At 49.8% G+C, this 12,753-nt stretch overlaps 1 protein-coding gene across 2 annotated transcripts in view; it reads right to left on the bottom strand.

The window, feature by feature from the left end:
* Positions 1-12,753, bottom strand: part of AGGF1 (angiogenic factor with G-patch and FHA domains 1) — a 199,916-nt gene that overhangs the window by 131,395 nt on the left and 55,768 nt on the right. Inside the window, exon 2 of one of the 2 annotated variants that reach the window (XM_029575326.1) lies at positions 6,832-6,934. The exons of the other annotated variant lie outside the window; for it this stretch is intronic. Coding sequence (XP_029431186.1) covers positions 6,832-6,934 — 103 coding nt within the window. The remainder of the gene's footprint in view (positions 1-6,831; positions 6,935-12,753) is intronic. 2 annotated transcript variants of the gene reach the window in all.

The raw sequence follows: 12,753 nt of genomic DNA, 5'->3' as shown, positions 1-12,753 counted from the left end.
AAAAGTCTGGCAACAAGTCCATGCATTTGCTCAGAAGAAGAAAGACGGAGGGACTCACTAGGTAGTGTGCGCATAAACTCCCATGTGACTTCAAAGTTCAGACTGTAAATATTTTGTGTGAGATCTTGATGTGATTTTTCAGTGGTATATACACTTACAGAACTACCTGTATTTACACAAAAAATACCATATGCATACTAAAAATTTTTAGTATAAACTTCAGCATCACTGTTGAGCAATGTCTGAGATATTGTGGGCTGTGAATGCATGAATAAAACCCAGTCCTCTGAATAGCAGTGCACAACACTTGCTAGAGTCAGCATTCTTGCACATTCTTGATTTTTATAATGGTTATTTAATGTGCTATTCCCTAAGATAATGATATGCAGTGTGTGTTCTTCTTTTTTTTTGCCTACAGCAGCGCCGAGCCCACACTGAGGCAGATCCCAGGAGCGGCGTACAGGAGCTGGGAGAGGGGCCCGCGCAGCCGGCGCTAGAGCCCATCGGGGTAAGGCCATTAACTCTCGCCCTGCCACCGTGGGCCCCCGCACCGGCCACGTGGGATTCTTTACTTACCTGCACTCCTTCTTTTTTCTTCAAATCACCGACATCGAACCCGGCCTCCGATCCGCCCCTTCGCGGCCGGAATCAGCAAGGAAGGCCCTCCCACCGCCGACCATCAGACGGATGCCACCCAGTGACGTCAGTACGACGCGACCCGGCTCATTTAAAAACAAGCACGACTTCGGGCGTCGCGCACCGAAGGAGCGCAACAAAGGGGCCCGCCCCTTTGTGCGCCCCTTCGTGCGACCTTTGTGCATACTCTAATTAATGTCGGACCACGCACAGGACCTCCTCGCCACCTCTACACACGGAAGAACGTCAACCGCCGACATCTCTATCCCTGCTACAGTTCTCACCAGCGTCTCACATGACTCTATGACAACAGCTGGACTCGTCTATCATCCCTCCAAAAGCAAGTAACATAACTGTATCACTGAAATCTATGCAAACCCTCACAAGTCATCTAACCCTCCCTGCTGCCTAACCTAAATGTTTGGAAATGTACGCTGCATCATATATCATGTTATCTCTCTCTGTATTGTAATTCTTTCAGAAAGCTTCAACTGCAACTTGCCATAATATCACCCATATTACCCGTCCACCACCCCATCTAACCCTTCCTCCTTTCAGACCATCTGAAAGGAATCCTAACTGCGACCCTTCGCACAAGCACCCTACTACCCAGCCAACGACCCACCTCCTCCTCCTGAAATGTGTCTCCCCGCCATACCCATCATACATTACCCCTTGCGACGTATCTTCCGCCCAACACACACGCACACCCTCACACAACATAAATCTCTAGTGCCCATCATGATCACACCCCTCACCCAACTACTAGGTCTGGCCACCTTAGCCATCACCCTCTGCAACGCCCAATCAATCATAAAAAAAGCGCCAATCCTACAAGACCTACTCACTGACACCAGCCCTGATATTTGTGCCATTACTGAATCATGGCTAAAGAATTCAGACCAGGTCTTCATCAACCAACTCCCAACACAGACATACGACATCTTCTCCATCCCTAGGCCCAAAAATAAAAGAGGAGGTGGCATTCTCCTAGCCGCCAAGAAACACCTGAACCTCAAACTTCAAACCAGCCCCCCCTCCCCCCCCAAGACTCGAGATTGGGCTCTTTAAATCCAAAGCCCTGCAGGTCTGCCTCATCTACGCCCCCCCCCCCCCCCCCCCCGGTATGCTGGAACAGGACCCCTCCCCCCTCATTGAATACATCACCAACAATATAAAGCCAGACACCCCAGCAGTGATACTTGGAGATTTCAACCTCCACGTAGACACCCACCCCCTCACCACATCTTGTGAAACCCTACTTGTCTCTCTCAAAGCCCTGGGCTTCAAACAGCTCATCTCCAAACCCACGCACAAAGCTGAGCACACACTCGACCTCCTCTTTGTTAATACCTGCATCTCTACACCCCATGCACCCATCCCCACACCCATCCCCTGGTCCGACCATTACCTCATCAACGCCCAACTCACCATCAACAGCAATGCCTCCAACACAAAATCACATAAAAAGACAATTTCCTACCATAAACCATGTTCCTCGGAAGAACTCTCCCAAGCCTTCAATAAAGTAAGTGAAAACCTCGACCTTACTAACCCAGATAATGCCCTCCTCTCATGGGATAAGCTCACCGCTGACATAGCCAACGACACCTGCCCCATCATCCACAAAGTAATAAACCCCAACCAAACAGAAAGAAAACCATGGTATACCAGTGAACTTAAAAAATTAAAACAAGACCTTAGATCCAAAGAATGCTCCTGGCGTAAGCAACCCACCCCTACACTCAAAATAGTCTACAAACACACCCTACACCTATACCGACAAGCAACACTACACGCCAAACGTGACTTCTATGCAGCAAAAATTCACAACTACAAATTCAATCCTACCGCCCTATTCTCCTATGTAGCAGAACTCACAAAATCCACTACTCCATCCCCCCAGGAAGATAATAGCATAGAGAAATGCAATAAACTAGCAGATTACTTTAAAAACAAAATCACCAACATTCTCACTCGTCTCCCCCCTAACCCCACTCCCATCGATCTTCCACCCGCCACCAACAACATTAACCTTACATCCCTTGATCTCACTACCACGATGGAAGTCGAATCCATCTTAAAAAAGATGCAGCCAGCCACCCACATCGCCGACAACATCCCATCTAAACTCCTCCTTACTATTCCTTCCGTCATAGCAAGACCTTTAGCGGATATCATAAACTGCTCCCTCACCTTCGGGACGGTTCCTGACCCGCTTAAACTTGCCATTGTAAAGCCCCTACTGAAAAAACCCACCCTCGACCAAAATGACCCTGCAAACTACAGGCCAATTTCCAACCTGCCTTTTATTTGTAAAATCCTGGAGAAAGTGGTCAACACACAACTTACCGACTTCCTAGAAGACAACAATATCCTCCACCCCGCCCAGTATGGCTTTCGTAAAAACCGAAGCACGGAAAAGCTCCTACTTGCAATAACAGATACCATCCTAAAAGGCATGGACCACGGCCAATCATACATTCTAGCCCTCCTAGATATCTCAGCAGCTTTCGATACGGTGAACCACAAAATCTTAATATCACGCTTAGCAGAAATAGGCATCTCAAACACAGCCCTATCGTGGTTCTCCTGTTACCTTGACCACAGAAAGTATTTAATCAAACTCGATAAATCCGAATCTACACACATTCCTCTTGCACAAGGCGTTCCCCAGGGCTCCTCCCTTTCCTCCACCCTCTTTAACATCTATCTACTCCCTCTTTGCCACCTACTATCTAAACTGGAACTAAAATTCTTCTTGTACGCTGACGACGTACAAATACTTATCCCCATCCAAAAATCCCTCAACGAAACCCTGCACTTCTGGGAGACATGCCTTGCATCTATCAACTCCCTCCTTTCCAACCTACACCTTGCACTAAATACCTCAAAAACCGAAATTCTTATTATTATTAATCAACCCAGCTTTTCCATCCACCAAATGCATCAAAACATCTCACAAAATCTCACGCATCCGCCCACTGTCAGAGATCTAGGAGTTTCCCTAGATACACAACTAAGCTTCAAATCCCACATCAAATCGCTCCTAAAAGGGGGCTTCTATAAACTACAAACCCTCAAAAAACTGAAGCCTCTCCTCCACGTACACGACTTCCGTACCGTTATGCAAACCACCATGCTATCAAGACTTGATTATTGCAACTCACTGCTAATAGGCCTTCCCTCCTCCACAATCAAACCCCTCCAAATCTTACAAAACACCATGGCCCGCGTCCTCACAAACTCAAGAAAGACTGATCATATCACTCCCATACTTCAAGACCTCCACTGGCTCCCAATCACCTATCGCTCTCAATACAAAACACTCACTATCATACATAACACACTTTACAAAAATAATTCCCCATGGATCGAAGATATGCCACACTTCCGTCAGACCAACCGCCCCACCAGAAACTCCCTTGCTGGCACCCTCTACACCCCTTCACTCAAAATTGCTCACCTCACATCCACCAGAGAGAGAGCCTTCTCCATTGCCGGCCCCACCCTCTGGAACTCCCTCCCCGCCGAGCTCCGACTAGAACAATCACTTAATCAATTCAAAAAAGGAATCAAGACCTGGTTATTTAAACAGGCCTATCCCAACACTTCACAATCCTAGCGCTGTGACTCTTTCGCAACACTCTTACCTCCCCATCCCCCCACCCACCTCCACCACCTTCCTTCCTCTAAGCAGCTTCCTTTACAGTTACCAACTCACTTTTCCCACCACTACCTACAGCTCCCTTGTACAGTTCCACCCCCTCCTCCTCCCCCCTCTTACTTTTCCCTTTCCCCCGCCTCTTGTACAATTACTCATAATGATCGCCATATCCCGTATATGGCACCCCCCCTCCTACACCACCCTACCCTTCATCCCCCCTTCCCTATTCTGCCCCTTCATTCCCCTGCCACCCTTCGCCTCCCTCAACCCCTCCTCCTCCACCTCCCCACTGCGCTTCACCCCCCACCCCTCGCACCACCTCCCCTTGTACATAATTAATTTCTGTCTAATACTGTCTAATTTTGTCTAATATGGTTTATATGTAATCTCGTTTTTAACTGTGACGCACGTTGGCACCACAGTAAAGTTAACTTACCTTTTAACTATCTATCTTTCCTCCACCTATCATTGTAATTTCCTTTCTCAGTTACATGTAAACCGACATGATGTTTTTTTACGAATGCCGGTATATAAAAGTTATAAAATAAATAATAATAAATAAAATAAGGGGCCAAATTTTGTAAAGTGTACACTAGCGGAAAATTATGATTAATTGGTAAAATAGGCTGTTAAACATGCTATTTTACTGTTTGCGTGATATTTTGTGCAAGCACAGTGCTGCTTTTCTCTGAGCATCTTATCCTCCCTTCAAAGAGATACTAAAAGGAGGCTGGCACCTGCTCTTCTGTGGATCAACCGATATTGTTGGGATAACAGTACTTACCACAAAGGCCTCAAGGTTCTGTGAAAGGAAATACATTTGCAAATCCACTGAAAACAGGTATTGCTGAAGTCCATGGACAAATTAATAAAAGGCAGTGAATGGTCTTTATGGGAAACTCCAGACTGACAACAGTATCTCCAACCTCAGTCTAACACATTAAGCAGGGCTTGGACACCCAGTGAGCAGCAACAACCCTGTACAGCACTTTCTCAAAGTCCATACCATTCACAGCCTGCAGAAACCTAAGTATCACAGGGCCACAGACAATAGGTTGAATGCCTAGACCTGGCCATCTTCAATAGGGACAAGACTGCACCCTGAAGCTGAGAAGCCAACAGAACATAGGTACCCTTTGATGCTTCACTGTTGAAGGACTATGGTTTTTGCACCATCTGACTGTTGTTAACGAACAGGTCCCACCAAAAGCCTTTCGTTGTGGACTGTCTCCCATTGCATAAAAGAGATAGATGCATAAGGCAACATAACATAACTATCACATTTGTTTTATTGTTGACTTTTGTGCTGTGTAAAATATTTTCAAGTATGTTGGGGGGGGGGGGGGGGTTGTGTTTTTAACTGGGTGGGTTTAGGAATTAGGGCAAGTGATCTTTCTTATACATCATCCTTCCCTCAGAAGCGACTGAGGGTAGATAAGAGGAGAAGGATGTGAAATATGGAGAAATTAAAAAAAAGACTGCCTGTTCCCTCTCTTCCCAATCTCCTCGTGCGTTTAGGAACCTGTCACCTATTGTGTACAAGGACCCACACCACCTCCTATCCGCTCCTACTCTCTTTTCACCTGAGGCTCTGACCCTTGACTCTTTATTCCACCCATGATAGCCCAAGGAGTTACAAAGGGCCAATGCACGATGTGTAGTCAGGACTGGCATTTGAAAGGGATACTGGTTACATGGTTGCCAGGAGTCTGTCCTGGGCTAGAAAACTCAGTCGTGGCTGACTTGTTGACCCCCATCTTTCTCCTTCCCTGCTGTATCTCTCCTACTCTTCTGGTCCAAATCTTCTCCTTGCTTGCTGTACCACTGTTAGCTACAAAAGCCAAAATTATTCCCTTTTTTACTCCAAACTGGCGTTGAAAATAAAGCATGTGTAATGAATGCCTAAGGTGTAGTCTGGAGAGGGTGATACATTTTTGTCTGTTGTACACAGTTGCTAATTAGCCTGAGGTTTAGTGAATAGGGTGATCATTTACACAAGCTCATTCTGCTCTCTTTTGCATCTAATTATACTTATTAGCATGCACCCAACACTGTGGGGTTTGCTGTCTGTATGCTAAAATGTAAGCAGGAACCTCAACATGTACATTAAGGCTTTGGTGAATAGCATGTTATATTTATTGTGCATGCTAAACTGGTTTAGCATGCATTATGATTATGACCATTAGTTAAATGGCCCCTTAGGTTACACGTTAGCCATGTTCTGAAAGAAGCATGGACCCAGACAAAAGAAAGTTACTGCAATGGAGTGATCTGACTGGGGACCTATACAAAATATGGTAAGAATCCCCATGTAGTTGCAAATAGTGCTGTGATCAGTGCAAGTCAGCTGGAAGCACAAGAAAGGAACAAAAAGAAACGGAGTCAAAAATAATTTGCAAGAAAATAAACTCCATTTTCCCATCTACACAACCCAGTAAAATTGCTGCAATATGTAGGAATGGAAAGGGATCCAATATGGGAGTGAAGAAAAACAACATTGCTTCCCCACTGATAGGGTCATGATCTACCTGAATGGGACCATGTGGTGTAATCTTCTGTCTGCACTGCTGCATCAGTCTTATTCTTTTCTTTTTGCTTCCTTTCATGGATTTCCCTGCTTAGTTTTTCTACCTGCAAGATATAACATACCATGCAATATGTAGCAAAGAGTTCTAGTAACTACATTGGCCCTGCAGAAAACACAGTTTTGTAGGTTGTCATATTTTATTGGACTAACGAAAAAAATAAGACTAAAGTATCTGAAATTTTGAAATCATGTATGTTTTTTTCTGTAGATGTGACTGCAAGGCCAAAGGAAGCAAGAATGTGGTGAGATACCAAATTCCACAATCTTCAGAAAATGTCAAGTGGAGATAGGAATGAACTGAACCACTGCACTGGATTCAGAATTCATCATTGCACTCTAATGGAGAAATTACTTACCTGATAATTTCGTTTTCCTTAGTGTAGACAGATGGACTCAGGACCAATGGGTATAGTGTACTCCTGTTAGCAGTTGGAGACGGATCAGATTTCAATCTGACGTCAGCTCCTAGTACATATACCCCTGCAGGAAGTGCAGTTCCTCAGTATTCTTCCTTGCAAAGCATTGTGGATATATGTGTGACTGACTGATTGATTAACTTAATATGGTTAACTTAAATAACTTGTTAGAACGTTTAAAACTTGATTAACTTGATTAACTTGATTAACTCGAACTGGTTGATTGACCATAGCTGGAGACCGCCAGTGTACTCAACCGGAAAGCGTCGACACCCGGCAGGGTGGATGCCCTAGGTAAATGAAAACATGGCTTACCCTTGATTAATTGAAAAACCATGTATAACGGCAGCCGAGGGAGGGATGCTGAGTCCATCTGTCTACACTAAGGAAAACGAAATTATCAGGTAAGTAATGTCTCCATTTCCTAGCGTGTAGCAGATGGACTCAGGACCAATGGGATGTATAAAAGCTACTCCCGAACCAGGTGGGAGGCTGCCCGTGGTCCCCTTACGATTGCCCTTGCAAATGCTGTGTCCTCTTGCACATCCAGACGGTAGAATCTGGAAAAGGTATGGATGGAGGACCACGTTGCCGCCCTGCAGATCTCGGCAGGTGACAGCATTCTAGTTTCTGCCCATGATACCGCCTGGGCTCTGGTAGAATGGGCCTTGACCTGTAGAGGTGGTGGTTTTCCCGCTTCTACGTAGGCCGCCTTGATGACTTCCTTGATCCAGCGGGCAATGGTTGCCCGCAAGGCTGCTTCCCCTTGTCTCTTCCCACTGTGAAGGACGAAAAGGTGGTCCGTCCTTCGTACTGGTTCCGACATTTCCAGGTATCTGTGGAGGAGTCTGCGATGTCGAGATGGCGTAGACTCCGGGCTTCTTCCGAATTCTTCAAGCTGTCCATCGTAGGTAGTGAGATGGTTTGGTTAAGGTGGAAATGTGAGACCACTTTGGGGAGGAAGGAGGGAACCGTGCGTAGCTGGATGATCCCCGGGGTGAGTCTGAGAAACGGCTCACGGCAGGACAGTGCTTGTAGCTCCGAGATGCGGCGGGCCGAATACACGGCCAGCAAGAACACAGTCTTTAAGGTTAACAGACGGAGGGATAGGTCTTGGAGGGGTCTGAAGGCGGATCCCACTAGGAACTCCAAGACGAGGTTGAGGTTCCACAAAGGTACTGGCCACTTTAGTGGTGGGCGAATGTGTTTGACTCCTTTCAGGAATCGTGATACATCTGGATGCGAGGCTATGCTGTCGCCCTCGCTCCTGGAGCCGTAGCATGCCAATGCAGCCACCTGTACCTTGATGGAGTTGAGGGACAGACCCTTCTGTAGTCAATTCTGTAGGAATTCCAGGATCACGGGAACTTTAGAGGAGCGTGGCTTGACGTTGTGGTCTTCGCACCAGTCCTCAAAGACTCTCCAGATCCTTATGTATGTTAGAGATGTGGAGAACTTACGTGCTCGAAGGAGAGTATCTATTACTGCCCCTGAGTATCCCCTCTTTCTCTCAATGGCCAGACCGTAAGAGAGAATTGAGCTGGATCCTCGTGGAGGATGGGACCTTGTTGTAGTAGGTCTCTGTGTGGAGGCAGGGGTAGTGGATTCCCTGCCAGTAGTCTTCTCATGTCTGTGTACCAGGGTCTTCTTGGCCAATCCGGGGCCACCAGAAGAACTAGCCCTTGTGTCGCTGTATCTTGTGAATGATTGCACCCAGCATGGGCCACGGTGGGAAGGCGTATAGCAGAGTCCCCGGTGGCCAGGCCCGTACCAGGGCATCGATCCCCTGGGACTGCGGATCCCACCTGCGGCTGAAGTATCTGGGTACTTGAGTGTTGGATCTGCTTGCTAGAAGGTCCATGTCTGGGGTCCCCCACCGATTCACTATCAAGTTGAAGGCTGTGGACAACAGCTTCCATTCTCCTGGGTTTAGACTTTCCCTGCTGAGGAAGTCTGCCGTGGTGTTGTCCTTCCTGGCGATGTGGACGGCAGAGATCTCCTGGAGATTTGCTTCCGCCCATGCCATCAGACGGTCTATTTCTAAGGACACCTGTTGGCTTCTGGTTCCGCCCTGCCGGTTGATGTAGGCCACTGTTGTGGCGTTGTCCGACATCACTCTGACCACTTTGTCTCGAAGTCTGTAGGCGAACTGCAGGCAGGCTAATCTGACCGCCCGTGCTTCTAGGCGGTTGATGTTCCATCCTGCTTCTTCTTCGTTCCACCGCCCTTGGGCGGTTAACTCTTCACAGTGTGCTCCCCACCCATGTAGACTGGCATCTGTGGTGAGCAGGGTCCAGGTTGGGGAGGATATTCTCGATCCCCGGCTCATGTGGCTGATCTGTAGCCACCACCGTAGCTGGGTCCGGACTCTGCCCGGTAGTGGTAGACGTACGGTGTAGTTCTGGGATCGTGGACTCCAGCGCGATAGAAGTGAGCGTTGTAGGGGCCTTATGTGGGCTCACGCCCATGGCACCACTTCCAGTGTGGACGCCATCAGTCCGAGGACTTGCAGGTAATTCCATGCTGTGGGACGAGGGACGCTCAGTAGGGTCTGAAGCCGGTTCCACGGCTTTGACCTCCTCGTGGGGGTCAGGCTGACCTTGTCTTCCTTGGTGTCGAATCGGACTCCTAGGTATTCCAGCGACTGCGAGGGCTGTAGGGAGCTTTTGTTTGTGTTGACTACCCATCCTAGGCTTTCCAGTAGTGTTATGACTCTGCTGGTTGCTTGGTGGCTTTCCTCCGGTGACTTTGCCCTGATCAGCCAATCGTCCAGGTAGGGATGAACGAGGATTCCTTCCTTCCTGAGGGTTGCCGCCACCACTACTATTACCTTGGTGAACGTCCGGGGTGCCGTGGCTAACCTGAAGGGTAGTGCCCGGAACTGATAGAGCCGATTCAGGACCTTGAAGCGTAGATAGCGCTGGTGTTCCTGATGAATTGGGATGTGTAAGTAGGCCTCCGACAGATCCAGGGATGTGAGGAACTCTCCTGGTTGTATTGCACGTATGACAGTCGCAGGGTTTCCATGCGGAAGCGTGGGATCCTTAAGTGTCGGTTGACCGCTTTGAGGTCCAGGATGGGTCTGAATGTACCCTCTTTCTTGGGTACGATAAAGTAAATGGAGTAATGTCCAGTATTCATTTCCCGTGTAGGTACCGGGATTATGGCCTCGAGGGCCAGAAGTCTGGTCAGTGTAACTTCCACTGCCGCCCTCTTGAGGGGATCGTGGCAGGGAGATTCCACGAACTTGTCCGGAGGGGTTCGAAAGAAGTCCAGGTAGTACCCCTCTCGGATGATGGCTAGGACCCACTTGTCCGAAGTTATCTCGACCCATCTGCGGTAGAATAGGGTTAGTCTGCCCCCTATGGCTCCTTCCCTTGGATGGGTCGGCTGATTCTCATTGTGGGGTGCGGCTGGGGCCTGGACCCGAGCTGGTTCCCCTCCTGTTGTGCTTGTTTCGAAAGGATTGGTTCCTGCCTGTAGGGCGGGGCGCTTGATAGTTGCTCTTGTAAGGGTTGAAGCGCTGTGAACTTCTGCCTCTGGCGGACCTGGGGAAGGGACGCTGGTTTCTCTTCGTCTTGTCTTCCGGCAGGCGTGGTGATGGGGAGTCGCCCCCATTTGTTGGCCAGTTTCTCTAGTCCGCTGCCGAACAGGAGGGATCCTTTGAAGGGCATTCTCGTGAGGCGTGTCTTGGAAGAGGTGTCAGCCAACCAATTTTGGAGCCAGAATTGTCTCCTGGCTGCCACTGAGGATGACACTCCTCTGGCTGCTGTGCGCACTAGATCGGAAGCCGCGTCAGTGAGGAATGATAGTGCTGATTCCATGTCTTCTCCCGGGGTGTTGTTCCTGGCTTGAGATAAGCAGGAACACATCACCATGGTGCAGCAGGCCGCAATCTGCAGGGACATGGCTGCCACTTCAAATGACTGTCTTAGTATGGCTTCCAGGCGCCCATCACGTGCATCTTGAGCGCCGCTCCTCCCTCCACTGGGATGGTAGTGCGCATAGAGCACACCAGAAGCTCCTTGGTCGCCGGGTCCAGGGGGTACATGGCCTACAAAGCTCGACCCCCTTTGAATGAGGACTCCGGAGCATTCCATTCCAGGTCAATCAGCTGTTGTGCCGCCTGTAAGAGAGAAAAATGGCGAGACGTCTGTCGAAGGCCCTCCAGTAGGGGGTTCATTCTAGGTTCCCCCGAGGTGCCTTGCCCCGGGATAGCGAGTTCCGTTAGACATTGGGATACAAGGTCCGGGAGCTCTTCCTTTGCGAAGAAGTTTCTCATGGTTCGGTGTGGCTCTGTCCCCGAGGGAAGTTCCCCCTCCTCTAGGGACTCGACTTCCTCTTCGGAGAAATCCGTATCCCCGTAGGTGGGGCTTCTGGGTGGTGGGAGCCTGTGCCTAGGCCTCGAGGGTCCTGGGGCATGAGGGTCTTCCGGTGGCGCGTATGGCTGGTCTGCCCGGGTTCAGTTTGCATTTTGACAAAAGCGTGAATCCCCTTAAACAGCTCCACCCAAGAGATCGACGCTGGGTCTAAGTTGAGGGGCGCCGGTTCCCGGGGGGCCCCGGGATGGACTCACTGGGGCCTGCTAGGTCCGGGGTGCCCCCTGAGGAGCTAGCACTGGGCCCTGGGTGGGGCTGGCCCTGACCTGGATCACCCAGGGCCTCCTCACAGTGTGCGCATAGGGCGTCGGCTTCCTCGCTCTGTGCGGCTCTGATGTGGCATGCCGGGCAGAGGCCTTGAGCTTTTATTCCAGTTTCTGGAAGTGCCATGTCTGTGGACGCGTAAGCTCTTGTGTGCTCCAGTGCGCCTGATATATGTGCGCAGATATGCTCCAAGCCGTAGATGTGCGCCTTGCTTTGTGCGCGCAACTTATGCGCGTATGGATTTATGTGCGCGTAGTTTATGCGCACAAGTACTTTTGTGTGTTTAGCTCAATTTGTGCGCTCGGATCGGACGGTGCGGCGAACAGGTCCGCGACGGCGAGCATGCAGGCAATATGGCGACCTCCATGGAGGGTCTCCACGTGGGCAGACCCTGGAACAGCCGGGGCCTAGCCCTGCTAGGGCGGATCAACCCGGTGGCACAGGCTCCGATCGACGACCTGCGCTCCTCCTCGATCCTCGGAGACCGGATTTAAGTAGAAGATTTCCACCTTACCTTGTCTTCGGTGCTTCCCGGTTTCGCCCCAGGTGGTCTCCGGCTGCGGGGGGAGAGGGTAAATACCTTCACCGCCGCGCTCGAGGGGTGCACCCACTGCCTCTCTGCCGCGCCCGAGATCGGGGGCTAAGTCCTTGCCACGATTCGGCCGTCAGACCGAGGCTGCCTCTACGCCGCGCCCGAGGATTCGGGGGCTAGGACCATGCCGCGAATCGGCCACCGGACCGAGGCTCACCTCCGAGGGACCATGGAAATCACCTCGGGAATCTCAACTGGGGGAGGGACCCGTA

This window comes from Rhinatrema bivittatum, chromosome 1 (assembly GCF_901001135.1).
Source record: "Rhinatrema bivittatum chromosome 1, aRhiBiv1.1, whole genome shotgun sequence".
Classification (NCBI taxonomy): domain Eukaryota; kingdom Metazoa; phylum Chordata; class Amphibia; order Gymnophiona; family Rhinatrematidae; genus Rhinatrema; species Rhinatrema bivittatum.
This window is presented reverse-complemented; position numbering and strand designations above follow the sequence as displayed.